Source organism: Takifugu rubripes, chromosome 5 (genome assembly GCF_901000725.2).
Source record: "Takifugu rubripes chromosome 5, fTakRub1.2, whole genome shotgun sequence".
Taxonomy (NCBI): Eukaryota; Metazoa; Chordata; class Actinopteri; order Tetraodontiformes; family Tetraodontidae; genus Takifugu; species Takifugu rubripes.
The window spans coordinates 4,611,354-4,628,570 of record NC_042289.1 but is presented as its reverse complement, the minus strand read 5'-3'; the positions used below and the strand labels follow the sequence as shown (position 1 = coordinate 4,628,570).

The 17,217-nt window shown below is 49.6% G+C and overlaps 2 protein-coding genes across 3 annotated transcripts in view; one reads left to right on the top strand and one right to left on the bottom strand.

The window, feature by feature from the left end:
- Positions 1 to 1,096: 1,096 nt before the first annotated feature.
- LOC101074851 (neuronal pentraxin-2) lies at positions 1,097 to 7,591 on the bottom strand. The gene is given in 6 exon segments (XM_074084914.1): positions 1,097 to 3,242; positions 3,337 to 3,516; positions 4,249 to 4,490; positions 4,720 to 4,969; positions 6,622 to 6,924; positions 6,926 to 7,591. Coding segments are annotated over 6 exon segments (1,431 nt in total). The 5' UTR covers positions 7,151 to 7,591; the 3' UTR covers positions 1,097 to 3,011.
- A 1,605-nt stretch (positions 7,592 to 9,196) lies between these two features.
- baiap2l2a (BAR/IMD domain containing adaptor protein 2 like 2a) overlaps positions 9,197 to 17,217 on the top strand; it is a 10,674-nt gene continuing 2,653 nt past the window's right edge. Inside the window, exons 1-12 of one of the 2 annotated variants that reach the window (XM_029837002.1) lie at positions 9,197 to 9,231; positions 10,390 to 10,573; positions 10,921 to 10,996; positions 12,690 to 12,776; positions 13,389 to 13,450; positions 13,525 to 13,596; positions 13,695 to 13,775; positions 13,845 to 13,976; positions 15,019 to 15,117; positions 15,922 to 16,030; positions 16,315 to 16,513; positions 16,607 to 16,675. In XM_029837002.1, coding sequence (XP_029692862.1) covers positions 10,520 to 10,573; positions 10,921 to 10,996; positions 12,690 to 12,776; positions 13,389 to 13,450; positions 13,525 to 13,596; positions 13,695 to 13,775; positions 13,845 to 13,976; positions 15,019 to 15,117; positions 15,922 to 16,030; positions 16,315 to 16,513; positions 16,607 to 16,675 — 1,040 coding nt within the window. In that variant the 5' untranslated portion in view covers positions 9,197 to 9,231; positions 10,390 to 10,519. Of the gene's footprint in view, positions 9,232 to 9,975; positions 10,574 to 10,920; positions 10,997 to 12,689; positions 12,777 to 13,388; positions 13,451 to 13,524; positions 13,597 to 13,694; positions 13,776 to 13,844; positions 13,977 to 15,018; positions 15,118 to 15,921; positions 16,031 to 16,314; positions 16,514 to 16,606; positions 16,676 to 17,217 lie in introns of those variants that run through there. The other variant, XM_029837003.1, reaches the window with a different exon arrangement.

The following is a 17,217-nucleotide window of genomic DNA, read 5'->3' as shown; positions in this document are numbered from 1 at the left end:
AGGAGGAGAAAGAAAGGAGAAGGAAGAGGAGGAGGAAGAGGAGGAGGAGGGAGAGAAAGAGGAGGAGGAGGAAGATGAGGAAGAGGAGGAGGAGGGCAGGAGGAGGAGAAGGAGGAGGAAGAGGAGGAGGGAGAGGAGGAGAAGGAGGAGGAAGAGGAGGAGGAGGAGAAGATGAGGAAGAGAGGAGGAGGGGGGGAGGAGGAGAAGGAGGAGGAGGAAGGGAGGAGGAGGAGGAGGAAGAAGGAGGAGGAGGGAGAGGAGGAGGAGGAAGAGGAGGAGGAAGATGAGGAAGAGGAGGAGGAGAAGGAGGAGAAGGAGGAGGGGAGGAGGAGGGAGGAAGGAGAGGGAGGAGGAGGAGAGGGAGGGAGGAGGAGAGGAGGAGGAAGAGGAGGAGGAGGAGGAGAGAAGGAGGAGGAGGAAGAGGAAGAGGAGGAGAGGAGGAGGAGAGGAGGAGGAGGAGAGGAAGAGGAGGAGGACCCGAGTCATGCTGGAGGGCTTCCATCTCCCATCTTGGAGTTCCCCAGAGGCGCTGGAGAGGAAGATGGCTGCGATGATTCAATGGAAGGGAGAAGGCCTTTAGTGATCCATCACGCTGCTGTGCCGCGGGCTTTAAATCTTCATCCTTATTTGCATTAATGGAATGTGAATCCCATCTCAGAGCAATACGACAGCAAAGCAAGAAGAGAATCAATAAATGCAACACTGTCGGGTGCAGGCATCAGCGCAGGCACTGCTGATATGAGGACCATCCATCCACCTGTCCACCTCTCCTGGGCCCCTCTTCTGTGGAATATCCATCTAAAACGCTCACTCACAACTGTTCCACGTGCCACAGAAATAGAAGCTTCCTCCATGGCAGCTGAGTATCTAACACAGAGCTGAGGCTTCCAAAAATACCCGGCTTCCTTTTTGCCATGTAGCCAAGGATGATGTGTTCACGCTCGATGTCCTGTGTCAAGCCGTGAAATAGACAATGACACTTTATACTTACTGTGTTTAGGACCGTGTTAGCGGCGCGAATCTCCCGGATCTTCGTCTATCTCATTTAAGTGAGCGGTGGACCTGATCGTGTTTGAGGAAAGACACACAGTCGTCACATCTGAAAATGTGAGCTTTTAATAAAGGGTTTGTTATTGGAGAAGATTACAACACAATACAGACAGAGATATACAGTATTTATACGGACAGGGACGTTAAAGTAGATACCAAAGCATCGAGTGAAACCAAAAAAAAGGGCATTTACGAAAAGACAGACGTCACCAAGAGAGTTAAAGAAAAGCTTTCAGCCCCACTAAGTGTAAAAAAGAACAATGCAACATCACAACCAGGAAGCTGAAAAACAACCGACCCTGGCAAGAGCCGAACAGACGCCAGGCATAAAAGAACCGAGAGGCGTCCTCAGAGACGCGGTTTGGCAGAGGGATGATTTCCACCCCGATTTAGCATCAGTCTGGTGGCAGCTCGCACAAGCCGCGCGTCAGTGATTTCCAATAACCCACCCAGCCGTTTAAATCTTAATAATGCACCAGGGGAACCGATAAAACGCTGCTGCTGCAGCGGTTCAGACCCTCTCCCAGCGCCGGCTCTCCACCAGGACTACTAAAGCCACCGGTTCTTTAAAAGGGCACATTCACCCCGACAGGCACTTTCCACTACAGGACAGTAAGTCGGACGCAGCCTACAGCTCATGCACGGACGGCAGGACACGCAGAAGAGTTGCAAGACGTTAACTGACATCGTGGAATTACAGAGGCCACAATCATGCTCGTCGCAGCTACAAGACAGGAACCAATTAAAAGCTAACGTAAGGTGATGAGATCCGATGGCCCCAAACACCTCCTCGCAGGTGAGGAGACGTTTGATGATTCAGATCTTTCCGGTAGAGCAGAAACTGTGCAGTAGCAGACATTACAGGTCTATAAATATAACGTGCAGCGGTGTAAACATTCACTCGTCTCCTCCTGTCCTCCTCTTTCATCACCGACTCCTTGGCGTCATCTACTCTTTGCTATTTCCACCCTGTTCTCAATGTTTGTCGTCAACCTTTCACTGCCATCGCGGAGGTCAAGACACTCTCTGTTAGCGCGGCAGCATCAGAGCAAATAGCTCTGCCTTCTTTTGGGAAAGGTTCTCTAATTTCACTCGGAATCACAGTTTCTTTTCTGCTCGGCGTGCGGGAGGTCGGAGTTCTGCAGGGCGAGGGCGGCGCTGCTGTGCACTGATTAGCGCCGTCTCCTTGGAGCAAGATTCGTGAGGTCGCGCAAAAGAGCGCTCAGCGTGCACTCGCTTAGTGCTTTTAAAACACTGTGGTGAAGTGGAGGACAAAAATCCACTGGTTTATGTTGGACAGGCTAAAATGTTAGCACATTAGCACAAACAAGCTGGTGACAGTACAGAAGTGAAGGACAGAACCAATGTAATAATTTCATGTGTTGTAAGGTGTCCTTAGAGTTATGAAGGAAATTGATGTTTTCTTTGAATACATAGTACATGACACACACGTGCTGCCAGCATGTAGCTAAATGCTACTTACATCAAAAAACTAAATTCAAATGTAACCAGGATTTCTGTTGTCTTGTATAAAGACTCAAGAGACGCTATAACGATAATCAGTCACTTCCAAAATTGGATAATTACGTTATTTGTTCGCTAGACGATCATGGTCATTTAGCCAACCAGTCTATGTTATTGCTGATCAGTTGATTAACTTCTCAGTAGCTACTAGTTTGTAATCGTTTGCTAATTAGCTAAAAGTGGTCAGAAAGTAAAATTGAATTTTCAAAAATTGAACTTTACATGGTGAAACTCTTGTCAAGTGTTATCCCCTGCAGACCTCCGCGATGGCAGCTACAGACGGCTCCACAAGCTTGATCATCCCATAGATGTACAGGTTGTTATTGAACATTATATTTATGTCAGTGAGGCATGAAATGAATCAGAAAACTGAGGCAGTGTTAGGAACAGTATCCCTCCTCCTTCACCCCACCTTCCTTCCCTTTATTCTGAATCAGTCACTGAGAGCTCCTGCTGTGTTTGGTACACGGTTCCCCGGCTTCTTTAGCTGCTCCACCGTGAACCTCGACCAGGTTCTCGGCCCACGAGGCCACGCTGCCCTGGTGCACTCTGCTGCAGCGGGCCAGGCTGGCCACCTGGCTGGGCGGGAGGACTCTATCCCACAGGCCCACCTGAGACAGCTCTCCCACCAGGGCCTGGGACGAGTCGAAGCCTCCACCCAGAGAATCCTGGGGAGCAAGGAAAAGAAAGTCAGCCTAAAGAAACACACTCATGGCCCAGAAAGAATTCTGTGCGCCATAACACCCTCTGGGGCTCATTTACCTGCTCCTGCCCCAGTACCAGCACTCCTCCGGGTCTGATGTGGTGCCCGGCTGCCAGCGAGTGACCTTCGCCCCTCGGCTTCCCGCCCTGGTAGGCCTGCCAGGTTCCTCCCTTCTGGTTCCAGCTCACGCAGATGTGCTGCCAGCTGCCTCTGGAAAGGTTTAAGGGCAACTGCGCCACCTACGCAGGCAACAAGTCACCCAAAGAGACGAAATAGGAGGTTATCGTCTAGCGTTTTAGACTAAACGAGCGTGTTGAAACACATATAGATGGGTTCCTTTATCAAAACCCAAAACTCGAGAAAATCTCACCTCGTCCCTGTTTCAGCCTCGCCAGCCGCTTCTCTCTTTTTAATTACCCTCTCAAACATTCAGAGCAGAAAAATTTGTTTCCCTAATTCACCAAATCCGTTCTCTACCCTCAAGGACAGAGAAATTTACCCTCCGGGAATCAGTTTCCTTTACGACTCCACTGAATGACGGCGACACGCGCCTCCAGAGCTGTGGAGATGCAAATTCTCTGCTAAACTGTCCTTTTTATTTCACATGGTCACATTATTTGTATGCTAATCAGGAGCGCTTCCTCATCTGAATTACACATTATAAATTCTGCTCACCTCACTAATGGGTTTCATACGGAGGACTGAGTCTCAGGAGGAGGCTGAGCTCTGCACAGAGCAGAGTAGAAGCTCCAGGTATTGGATTGGGTTTCAGATACTTTGTAAAATGTCACACTGTTTTCCATATATGTGCACAGAATTCTATTACGGGTTAGCATCTGTGCTAAAGCTACTAAATAAACCACCTGGATGAAGTCACATTCGCTCTGTTGCTTTGGGTGAGACGATCAAAAACGGAATTTATAGTTCATTCATGCCACTAGTATGTTTTACAAATATTCTAAATGGCCGACCTTGTCGTTGATGAGCAGCTCGGTGGGGGTGTGCAGGCCCTGCAGGAGCACCAGCTCGTTGGGCTGCGTGGGAACGGCGTACGAGAGCGGCGTCCCGATGCCCCCCTCGGCGGGCCGCAGCCACATGCAGACGGTGAAGGCCCGCAGCGCCGGAACAGAGCGCTTGACAACGGCGTACATGTAGTTGGTCCGAGCTGGGAAGGAGAGCCTGAAGCCCTCTGGGAAGGAGGATCCCAGCATACCTGCAGGGAGGCAGCGTGAATGTGGAACTACGGGATCGGGAAACAGCTCCGAAGTGTGTTGGCGTCAGAGATGTTTGGCTTTGTTTCGTTTCAGCTCGGCCCAGATTTCATTCAGCCTTTCTAATCTTTTTTTTTTTACACTATAATTTATTCATCTTAAAAACCAGCAATGGTTTAATTGGACCAGCAAGGCTTCTGTTTCCTTCTCTCCCCCTCTCTTTAAACCCACCTTCTTCCAGTCCCACGACGCGATGGTGGAGATCATTGACGCCGCGGTCGATTTCCTGTCTGTGCCGCTCCGCCTCCAGCCTCAGGGCTTTTCGATTTTTGTCCAGCAGCTCCAGCTTCCTCTCCAGCTCCTCTTCCACGTCCTCCACGTTCCAGGTCCTACCCAGGCCGGCTCCGGCCGCCAAACCCTCGGGGTCGCCAGACGTCCCGCCTGCTTCTGTCTGATTGTGAGCAAACGGGCCGATGTCGGACTGCAGAGGAGGGACAGGACGCACAATCTGGTTCTGTTTCAAATGCCCTCCCACACCGGTTCCGTCGTCAGTGTTGGTCGACGATACATCTTATTCTGGTCAGCCGACGTATTTCTGTTCTAATTTAATTTAATCTAATCTGGCTGTTAATTACTCTGTAAATAAAGCACAATCAGACAAGATCTGGCCCCCAAGCTCCTATATAGTGCACTAAATAGGGCAAATGCCATTTTAGGGGCTCTGGAATATAGTGAGGACCGCTGTACCCTATTTAGGACACTTCATGTATCCCCTAATGCACAGGTAAAAGTAGTGTACAACCGAAGCTCCCCAGACAAGTAATGTATCCCATCATCCTTTGCAGCCGCGCACGAGAAGCTAGATTAGCGCCATATTCATTATTTAATGATCAAGTGTTAAGGGCACGGTTGTACCTCAACTGAAAAGCGTTTTGTATTTATTAATACGAGGACCATTTTAAATGACTCGGGCGGAGCAAATGTCGATGGTGCGTGTTGATCACAGGAAGCCGTGACGGCGTTCCAAGCTCAGTGTGAAAGTGGATTTTCAGCCTCTCGGTAAGTGAACGAAGTAGTGAATTTAATGCAAGGATGGTGGCATTTCTGACACAGCCGAGGATATCTGGAAGAAGGAATAATTGCCTCCTTATTTTGCAGCTTAATGTATTCCTTTTTTTAAATTTAAGCTGTTTATTTCTAATTGGGATCACTGGGACTGCTGGAGCATCTCCCAGTAGCGACTGGGTGAAGAGCAGAAATACATGAACAGGCCACCAGGACACTCACTCCTTCCTGGAATAAAAAGATTTAAAATCAGGGAAGCCAGCACGTTCCTGTCACTGGTTAGAGTGGAAATGGAGGCCTGTGCTAAAAGGGTTTGAGAGAGGAAATTCAGTAGCCGTGTCTGCGCGGTCAAAGAAGCGGCAAAAACGTGTTTCTCCATCGTGATTTTCACTTCTAAACAGAGTAAAACCAGGAGATGTTAATCTAAAAGTATACAGGGGGGATGCACTGTTTCAGGGTGAGGTGTGGGGGTCTGAAGCGGCCCGGGCACCTGCTGTACACCCAAACGTGACTGGGGTAGTAAAAGCAGCCGTGGCTCAGGGGGGAGATGATGGCTGGACCCATGTGTGCTGTGACTACATGCTGCACAGAGGCCAGAATCCATATTCGGACATCCTGATCTCTGATATCAAGTATCACAACAGCCCAACTCCATCATTATGCATCCCTGCCCTTTTACTCTCTCCCCCCCCCCCCCCCCCCCCCCAAATCTGGGTTAAATTAGGTGGGTATTGGATTCTGGTATGTTTCATTTCTACCCTGCTGTACTCTCACCTCCCCCTCCTCCATCTTTTTCGCATCTCTCCTCTCCCTCCTCTTTACTCCTCCTGTCTTTTGCTGCTTCGCTTTCATCTGTTTTCGCCCCCCCTCCCCCCAGCATAGTAACACATTTGAAAACATGTCATTGGATTAGAATGATTTCAACTGAACTCTGATTATTTCAACATGTCCTCGCACATAACCTGAAGCCCTTGTTTTCCTGTTTCAAAAAACACCCCCACATTGGTGCACAAGGCTGCATATCTGTGTCGGCAGGTATGTGCTGATCTATAGGTTCTCCATACCCACCTCCAGCCTCTCTATGCGGTCTTTAAGTTGAGTGATCGCCTGCTCCAGTTCATCCACAGCCCTGATGGTGAGCAGGTGGACGCTGTCGGAGGGACAGATCGGGACTGTCCCGCACCATAATCCGCTCCGTTTGCGCCCCATCCTCCGCGTTCCTACCCCGCAGCAGCCCCCGGCGCCCCCGCGTCTGTCCGCGCTGCTCCAGCCGTCCTGCCCCTTCTCACACTCGAACAGTTTCCCCGTCAGCTCCCGGATGGTCCGCTGGTCCGTCAGTATCTGGTCCTTCTGTTGCAGGACCGTCTGCCGGGAGCTCTTCCGCCGTGTTGCGGAGGTGACCCCATATCTCCCCCGCGTAAAGCGACGGGTCTTCAGCTTGTTGCTGAAAGTTTTTCGGGTTGCACTCCCCGGCGGGGATTGGGGTGCAGATAAGCCGGCTCACGGTTGGGTCATGTCCTGTAAGTCCAGTCACCCCATCCAGCCCTCCAAGCCCGATGTTGTAGGTCGGCGCTTCAGAGCCATGGAGAGCGCCCATGGAGCCCACCCGGGCCACGGAGCCCGGTGCAGCGGGGGTCTGCGCCGCTGTCTCCGGATACAGCGAGTGGTTTGTCGGCGGCAGGTTGGCGCTGCGCCGCGGCAGCCCTGGACGATCCGGGTGTAACTGCTGCGATGATGCAGATAACGGGCTCCGATGAAGGCCACCATCCCGGCGGCCAAAATCACAACGATGAACTTCAGGGTGGCGGCGGGCGCGATCGATATTAGAAAAACCTAATAATTTAGGGCGCCAACTCCGCGGGAAAGGAAAGTATCAGACCGAGCTCAGGCATGGGAGAAACGCAAACGGTCCGGCCACTTTTCCAACCTTTCCCCCCAGAGCAGGCGAGTAGAAAAGAGTTCCGCAACATAATTGATGATCATGGAGTCAAAACATTCAGAAGCAGGCGAGCTGTCCAACGCGCATGTCCTCCGAAAGAGGAGAGAGAGAGGAGTAGGAGAGAGGAGGAGAGAGAGCTCCTCTCTCCATTAACATGCTTTCTGTCTAAAACCTTAATATTGCCTTACCTCCACCTCTGTCTGCTAATTCTTCCCCGAGTCTCTTCATTAAATATGCAGAACTTAACTGGGGGTCCCTGCAAGCAAAACAATCTGTATATTGTGTTACTGCCTCCCCCCAGCTCATTATTTCCCTTGCTCTGCAAAAATTAGCTCCTCGTGTGATATATAATGTGGATGGCAGTAACTCAGCTTCAGGGCTCCGGTGGAGCTGGAGCGGCAGCAGCCTGGTGGCCTTGAGGGGATGCTGCAGAGCCCATTAGAGTTTTTTCATTAAAATGGCAGCAGAACAATGCGCACACGCAGGCGTAAAAACAGTCGCCAGGCTGCAGCGCCGGAAGAGTGGTGGGCTAGGCTAAGGCAAGCTCAAAAGTGGCAGGCAAGAGAAGCTGCGATATGGGCTGGGTGGCGGTGGTGGTGTGTGTTGGGGGGGTGGTGAGACATCCCACCAGTTAGAAAATAGCTCAGTGTTCAGCGGACTGTGAGAATACTAAAAGCAGATCAAGTCTCTGGAGATGGGCGAGAGTCTGGGAAACGCTGAAGCTTAAACTAAATCCGCATTGGAAAGTCCGCAGGCACGATAAACACCGAGCGTTCTGTTTGTAGATGATTAGAAAGTCCTATATTTCCGAGGGATGGAGCGCATCACCTCAAGCTGCGGATCCGGTGGGCAGTTAAAGCTGTTAGTTCTGCTCGTGTTGGTTCGTTTAATGGCTCTAAACGACTCTTCTGTCAAGTCGAGTCCACTGGGCCGTGAAGATCTGATAAAAGGGTTTGTACTGAAAAAAGCCATTTTTCTGTGGTAGAAGAGAGTGTTCTGGATGCTGCTGTCTGAAAGATGCTCGTCATATAGCTCGGAAAAGCTGGATTCATCACAGGAGTGACCTTCGACCTTTACGACCGTGGGCAGCAACCCATCTGCGCTTGAAAGCAGACTGTTTGGTGGAGCGTTCACCACTGAGCACAGATGACTTTTCTTTACTTCAAACATGCAAATGCACTCCTGAAGAATCAACCAGTTTAAACTTCATAGGGACAGGAGTCAGGAACTCCAAAATGTGCAGTCCTGCTACTGACCATAGGGGACGACCCATCACTGTGAGGAACTGCTCCTCTTTGGTACCAATAGGTTTCTTTTCCTCTTGCTACAGATCACATCCTCCACCACGACCAACAGGACAATTCTTTTCAAACCCCCAAACTTCGCGAGCTGACCGTCAAACGCAAACACAAGATGGCCGCGGCCTGTAGCGACACTGACAGAGTGATGGCGTGCTGATGCTAATTTAGTTCTGCCGACTTTTCCTGGAGGTAAAGGACCTCAAAAGGACTCCACACAACTCTGATTTAATATCTTTTATGCGCGCCTATTATTTCACATCTCGCCTCATTATTGAGCAGATAGCAGAGATAAATAATCTGCTCGCAAACCTGGCGAATAAAACCGGGATCAGAGAGGAAACCGTGACCAATCACGACTGGAGGAGCTGCAGATAACATCGCGTGCGTTAATGCGCGACTCCCTCCACCAGGTTTCATCTGGGCTTGACTGATTCACTGGTGTGTTGTTTTCAATTCTATTTTTAAAGTTTAAAGGGTTTAGTTTAAAAGTGTTATTATGGGATGTGTTTGATGGAGGGAATGTAGCTTTGATAGAAAAGGCGTAACTTTACGGAACAGAAGAAAAGGGAACAATGACAGCACGTGTTAGTAGGACGATTAATATTCCAGTCAGGCCTTCAGTTAGTTGATGGTGCCATCTAGTGTACTGGTCTCTCTCTCCCTCCCCCTCCCTCTCCTCTCTCTCCTCTCTCTCCTCCTCTGCTTCCTGTCCTCACCACACTATAGATTATCCATACCACCACACATCATAAATAATGACATTCACCACACCATATAAATCCCTGCCTATTTTCCTCCGTGATGAGTTCAATGACTCTGTCACGGTGGGGGGAAAAATCCAGAACGCCAGCGTGCAATAGTGCAACGTCCGTCCAGTGAAGTGCGCAGCGGTCGTGCACTTCAGGTGGAGTCGTGCACCAGGTGTGAATATAATAACAGAACTGGCAACAAACCAATAACGTTGTCGCTGTTGAACTTTGGGTCCAAACATGAGGAGAACTCCCCGCCAGAGTCGCCATTGCTGCCGTTTGTGCTCGTGCAAATCAATATCAGATGTGAGGTGATTACAGTGGGATTATGGGATATTGTTTTTCTTTTTAATGTATCTCTGCGTGCACCAATGAAAAGGGAGCATTAAAAGAAGGTAAGCCGCTCTCTTAAAATATGGCTGCGTGACCTTTTTCAGATCAACTTTATTTATGCGTAAAAACACACATGGGCCATCATTTCATTATTTATAGCTTCTACAGATCCTACAGGGTGATGTCATCATCTTCATCGCCACTCCTGGTGTGTTAAAAATTCATCAAGACACCAAATTCTACATAGCTGTGTAAACATTTGCTCCGGTTCGAGCGGTGCGGCCTGTAAACGACAACAGCCGAGCAAACTACTCTGTAATGAAATTCATATCAATGACTAGCCTTGTGTTTGTTTGTGTGCAGTTACTGTGCAACCACATCAGTCTGAGAGGAAGAACCATGGAAAACACACACATGCACACACACGCGCACACGCACACAGTCATGGTTTACATCCCATGTCAGTGGTTTTATGGTCAGCTCCTGTTTAATTATTTACCCCACTCTTTCTCAGCTGCGCTGGTGTCCGTTTCTAACGCCCTGAGCTCCACCGCCCCGTGTCCAGCCCAGCACGTTCCCTTTCAGCCTGGGCGCGTTCTCCAGCTGGTATAAGACATCCAGGAGCCCAGACGTTTGCTACCAACATGTCGGCGTTTCACGGTGACCAGCTGCATCGCTCCACCCTGAGGGTTTACTCGGTAGGTGCTACAGCTCCGATCAGCAGCAGGTGGTGGAATAAAGATCCCAGCAGCTCCGGTGGGATTTCTTGAACGCCTCTTCATAAACTGGAGACAGTTTTTGGGGAAGCATAACCACTTTTCCGCTCCCTGACTTTGTTTCTGTCGGGCAAACATGAAGCGAATTCATATTCAGTCAGTATTTCCGGCTCGGTGACTCCAGGGACTCTCCGGTCGCCTGTGCGCTCCACTGGCTCCTGCTCATAAATACAGATTGAATTAAAGATGGATTATATTGATTCTGCTTCTTAAAGTTTGTATGACTTTCACAACAGAAATGACAGTGAGCTTTTGTGTGTCTGGAACAGAACTTAGTGGAGGATTTCAACCCAAGCCTGCAGAAACTGGTCTCCCTGGGCAACAGCTACATCCAGGCCTTCAGAGGTAAGTCCAGGAGCGGGAAAAGACAACAGAGCCGAGAGTTTAGTAGCATTTACGGGGGTTTTGTAGCATAAAAGCTGCCGCGGCAGAGCGAGCGGCACACGGGCGGCGGCCCGTCACTGCACCTTAATCCAAAGTCCACAAGCTTTGGGAATATAGTGGCGCTGTTACAATATAACCTCCGTTCTTGGCCCGTTGCCAAGGCCTTTCCAGCTTTATCCGAGAAACAGGCTGAAACAAGGAAGTGCGATTTGCTGTATCTCTCGATCAAAGTTGGGAAGGTTGGTTTATTCCGCTTCTTTCTCTCCGTTCTGGGCTGCAAAGATGAGGCGCAGAATCGGTTTTGTAGACACGTTTTCACAGATTATGATGGAGAGGCAATAAAATACCAGGCCAGCTACAGCGAGAGGCCCTGAGATCCCCACGTGTGCTGGGAGACGCCTGAGTCAGCACAGTCTCTTGCACAGGGCGGCGAGCTTTACGACCTCCCTCCTCTCCCATGTTTTAGGCCTTAACAACATCTTGCAGTGCTGAAGTTAATAAAAGTAAATTAAAGTATTTTTTGCCCCCCCCCAAGTTTTCCAAATTAGCAGTCGCAGTGGTGCAGTGGGCAGCAACGTTGCTCCATAGTAACAAGCTCATGAGTTTGACTCCACGTTTGGTCTTTCTACATGGAGTTTGCAGGGTTCACCAGTAGCAGGCTGGGACTTCTCCAGTTTCATCAGTCCAAAAACTTACATGTTAGCTTGGTTGGAGACACTTAATTTCCTCTAAGTGTGCGCGCAAGTGTGTGCGTGCGTGCGTGCGTGCGTGTCCTGTCATGTAATCCTACCTCTCTCCCAGTGACTGCTGGAATAGACTGAAATAGATAAGCAGAGGGAGGATGGATGGATGGATGGATGGATGGATGGATGGATGGATGGATGGATGGATGGAGGGAGGGAGGGAGGGAGGGAGGGAGGGAGGGAGGGAGGGATGATATAATCCATCCATAGAGGAACATTTAATGGTAAACATCCCATTTGTGACAAACCCTGTTTAGAAAAACACAAGTTTAATTGTAATTAAAGAGAGAAATAACCCGTCAGGATTTCATTTCTCTCTTTTGCCACTGGGAGTTAAAATACCGGCGCTGTTAATAATAATATGAGCTGCAGGAAATGAGAAATGCCCCAGAGAGACGCACATTTGCTCCAACGCTCTCACCATGGAGGGGGCAGTCGGGGGGTGTTGCCCACGGTGACCGAGCATCCACCCAGACGTTGTAGTGAGCAGCTGCTGCTTTTTGATATGCTGCTGGTGTCATTTCCATGAACAGACCCCGCGCTTTGTTTTTGGACTCTGCACCTTTGGATGCACGTGTGTGTTAGCTGTTAGCCGCTTCGCCGGCCGCTAACAGTTAGCCAAATCACCCAGGTGTGCCGGGTATTTACACGCAATTATTTTACTCTTATGCTGTGTGTGGCTGAATGCAGTGCTTTGTTGCCCACTAACACCGTGCACACTGTTTGAGAGTTGTGTAACTGGAGCTCTTTTTAGCCATAATGCTATAAACTACCAGCGCTAAAATACTCATGTGTGAAGGAGATGAAATAATCCAGGTAGTGAGCAGCAGTGATAACACTGGTGCTGACGCTGTCCAACACCAGAACATAGCAGAGTTTGCTGTTATAACTGCTATTTTGGTGTGTTTTAGCCTTCGCCTCTACTAGCGATGCGTACTTTGGAGCTCTTTCAAAGATTGGAGAGAAGGCGCTGCACACCGTGTCCTCGCGCTCTCTCGGTAAGTGTCATCACACCTCGCTGAGCAGATGTGCGAGCATTTACAATCGCGCCTGTGTTTATGTTGTGTTTTTACTGTTGTCCCGTTATTGTATCCCAGTTGTTTTTACAAAAAAAGCACGCTTTTTTTTTTTTTTTACTGCTCAATCTTTTATTTGCCACATGATAGTTGGGCCGGTGAAGAAGCCCCTCGTGCCCTCGTGCCCTCGTGCCCTTGAGCAGGCGGCGCAGGGCCGGGCAACATTCACTGCGTGTGTATAGAAGCTCAGGCTGAGCTCATATTTGCGTTTGGCTCAGGGCGAAAAGGAAATGAAGGCGGAACTGCCTTATGAGATTTATTAGATCAGGCGCCATGAATAATAGACGAGGGTGGGCGGCGGTTTAGAGACCGCCATCGCTGCCTGAAAATGACATTTAGCCAGTGATTAGTCGCTGATCAACATGAGATCTAACACAGCTTGACTGAAATACAAAATAGGCCTGTTCCAGTCATAATGTGTCTATTTGAACGTAATTAGTCGCCATGGTAACACATTTGATGGCAACAGTTATCACTGTCTGGGTTCAGGAAACACAAAAATCCATTCCGTGACATCATCCCCCTTCATTTCAGGCGAAGTCTTGATGCAGATCTCCGAGAGCCAAAGAAGATTCACGGTGGAGCTGGACGGAGTCGTACGTTACCACTTTTCCCCTCCGGATGATTCGTGACTTCGGCTCTCTGACGATTCCCCGCGTCTTTCTTCCAGTTGCAGTGGTTCAGTATCGAGGTCATTCGGCAGATGGACAACAACACCAGACAGGACAGAAGTTTCATATCGGTGAGTTTCAGACGTTAGCAGGATCTGCGGATCATCCCATACAGGGATGGAGGCGATAGAGAAGCAGGAGTGCCTGATACGAGATCTCTGCCGAGCAGGACAGCAGGAAGTTCTACGAGATGGAGGTCCACAACAAGGCGACGGCCCTGGAGAGGCAGCTGTGGCGAGGGAACAACTCGGTCGGTCCCCCCGTCTCTCTGCAGTCTGTCTGTCGGCCCTGAGTAACATAAATCCCCCACTGTGGGCAGGATCAGGGCGAGTACCTGCAGTTCCTCAAGAGGAGCAACGAGGAGGCTCTGAAGGAGGAGGAGAGGCGCCATCGGTTCCTGGCAGAGAAGCACTGTGGCCTCGTCCAGTCCATCACACACCTCATGAACAAGGTGCCCTGGAGCTACACCGTAGGCTGTATCTGCCTGTTCTTTCTTCCTGTCCTCCTCCTCCTCCTTTACCACCAGCCGGAGCTTGGTCCTGCTCAAGGTTTCTTCATTGCGTGAGAAATCGATCAATAAATGAAGTCGCATTGAATCACTGGAGACGATCGCTGCTAAGGCACACCTGCGTGGCGAGTTTAGCTTGAGATGCGGCCCTGGATAATCTGGTCACTGTCCCCAGACGGTCAGCGATGGTCCTTTATGATCAGCAATAACAACAGGAGAAAGTTCCTGAAGGAAAATCTTCACACCTGAACTGCGCCGGCTGAAGGAGGCAGCGGCTCCCTGGTTGGCTGGACTCTGGACTCACTGCTCACTTTTCCCTTCATTACTGACACACTTTGTGGCAGCAATAAATCCGATCAACTGGAACATAAAGGGCACTTGACGCTCCTGCAGGTTAAACATAACCCCCCCCCCCCCACACACACACACACACACAAAAGCTGTAAACAGTTGGTGATACGAAAAAAAGAAAGAAAAACTCTAAAAAACTTACCAGAAATCAGCACTTTGAACAAAACGGGCAGCTGTGAAGTGCCATTTACACACAGATGTGCGTTTAATTGCTCCCTTTGTAGCCTCTTTTAGCTTCCTTGTTCCTTTTCTGCTGCCAGAACGTCTCCTGGTTGTTTTTTTTAGCTACAGTCTCTGTTTCTGTTTTTTATTGTCCAGTTCTGCTGCTTATTTGATGCCCTTATTTTAGGTCAGTTCATAGGAACTAAAGGTGAGCAGGTCTCCCTGAACCTGCTCTCCACTGCTGTTGTCCAGCTGTTCTTAAAGAACCGCTAGTCGCTATGGCGACCAAACCCAAACCAGTAGAGTGTCCTCAACCTCCCGAAGCTCTGAACATTAGCCCCAACCATGAATGCTAGCTGTTTTTAGCTTCTCCAACAACCCTGAAGGAGAAGAATTGAATTCCCCAGCTCACTTTAATTAAGTGGTAACTTTGCCCTTGATGAGTTTAACCGTGCTCGCGTGTGTGTCGCAGACAGGAAGTTCTCTCCAGCAGAAGGTCGATGCCTGGACCAAAGACGTATCGGCCACCAGAGAACTTGAGGCCAGTCGACATCCTTCAGTGTCCAACTCTGTGAGTTCTGAACAGAAATTCTGAGTTTTCAGAAATCCATTAATGAGTGAATCCTGCGGGGAGGGAGCAGATGGCCTGGAAATCTTTGGGAACATTAGGAATCTGCTGCTGCTGTCAGATGTAATCCTGTTTCAGGGGAGAGGATTAGACGATCCGCTGGAACAAAGATCTTCTGAAATGGGTTAACAGAAGTGACTTTTACGTGATTTAGACCTTATTTATAATTATTTATATATCAGATATTCCACCAGAACACATTATGATCAATTTAAACTTCGAGCACTGTACAATTCAGTAAATTAAAATGATATTTTTACAGCTCGGCTGCCCTCTAGTGGTCGAAGACTGAACTGAATAACACAATGAAGATGTTTTTTAGACAGCTGTGATTATCCATCACATTTTTCTCTCTTAGCACCCAACTTGAAATAATCTAAAGTGCATTTGTTTTCTACACAAGCACCCCAGGAGTGCAGCACAAGCTTCCCTGTGCGTGAAAGCTGCAGTTTACCTATAAAAACACACCAAGGGTAAAAGCTATTAACGCGCAGTTCCAGGATGTTCTCTGCCGAAAGCTACACCCATCCCAATCCAGACTTGGGGGATTAATGTGTCTGCAGATAGGGTTTCAGGCCCGAGCCTCCTTTCTACACACACCATAAAAACCAACACACCCTTCACAACAGGACACAAGCGATTCGTGTTTTACAAGATTTGTATTATTACTCTGATCCACACTGGCAGGATTTTGCATGATGTGTGTTTATTTGTGCTTTGTGTGTTTTATTTTTTTACATTTTGCAGGTTGGGATGAGGGAGGACATGAGAAGGGCCAGAGAGGAGCAGAGAGGGGGCAGAGAGGAGCAGAGAGGGGGCAGAGAGGAGCCGGCCCTGGGCAACGTGCCATCAAGGGGTCAGTTCTTACTGTAGTTCAAAGAGGAAAAAAAATCAAACGGGCTCAAAAAGAGCGCGTTGTTTTAACTCCAGGCTCACCTTTTTCATGATGGAGTGAGAAGGAAAGAACAGATATATTGTGAATCCTTCCTCCGCCTGCATGGCAGCGGCTCGCCCTGCATTCCAACAACCACTTTAAAAGTTCCTTTCGCTGCCTCGCACATGTTTTCTCCTCCGACTTTGCTTGAGATTCTTTCCCATTTCTGCCGGACAAAGCTGCGTTTTTTTTTTCCCCCTCTCCAGCTCCGTCCCCCCAGGAAAGTCTTTACCGTGAGCCGATCCGAGACGGCGGCGTAGGAAGAACCATGAGGGCGCGGGCGTCCCACCAGCCGGCTGCCTCCAACCGCACTCTGCTGCCTTTCAGCAAGGGGGAGATGATCACCGTGCTGGTGCCCCAGCCCAGGAAAGGTTGGCTCTACGGCCAGGCTGAGAGCAGCACGCAGTAAGTGAGGCGGCGTCTGTGCGTCTGAGGCTCTTCATCCCTCCTCGTTGTTCTCCGTGCTCAGCGTCTCGATGTGTGTCCGGCTGTTTGCAGGCAGGGATGGTTCCCGGCCTCGTTCGCTGAAGCGGTGGCTGATCCTCCACCACAAGCGCCCCCCCCTCGGTGAGCAAAAGCAACTGTTCCTGCCCTCCGCTAGTGGCCTGCTCCCTCAGAGTTTATCACACCTCTACTGCACCAAACCGGACAGGTGGAACCTCCCGAAAAGGGCGAAAAATGCGAAAAATTGAACAGCCGGAGGCAAAATAACACTCCAGAACTGATGAGCAGCGACTCTCAGTAGATGAAACCATGAAATTCTCCTCACTCTGTTTTGGCGTGTCAGCAAAACTACAGCTGCATGAAAACGAGCCTCTTACTCATGAGTTTTAAAGCAGCTCCAGAACCCCCCCGCCCCCATTTTAGTGCATACCGAATTGGGGAAAATAGTGTTTGCAGCGCCATTTAAAGGAAAATCTAAAACTTCGGCAGAATCTTCCCCGTCATTCTTTGACCGTTGACAGTTTGAAGCGGGGCGGGACGGAACTCGGGCCTGCAATAATAACTCGCTCTAGTTGAGAGATTTGGGTGACCCACAGCTGTGAGGAGAACCGGCCTGTTTTAAAATGAAACTTGGCTCAGTTTTTGGCGGACTCCCGCCTCTGGAA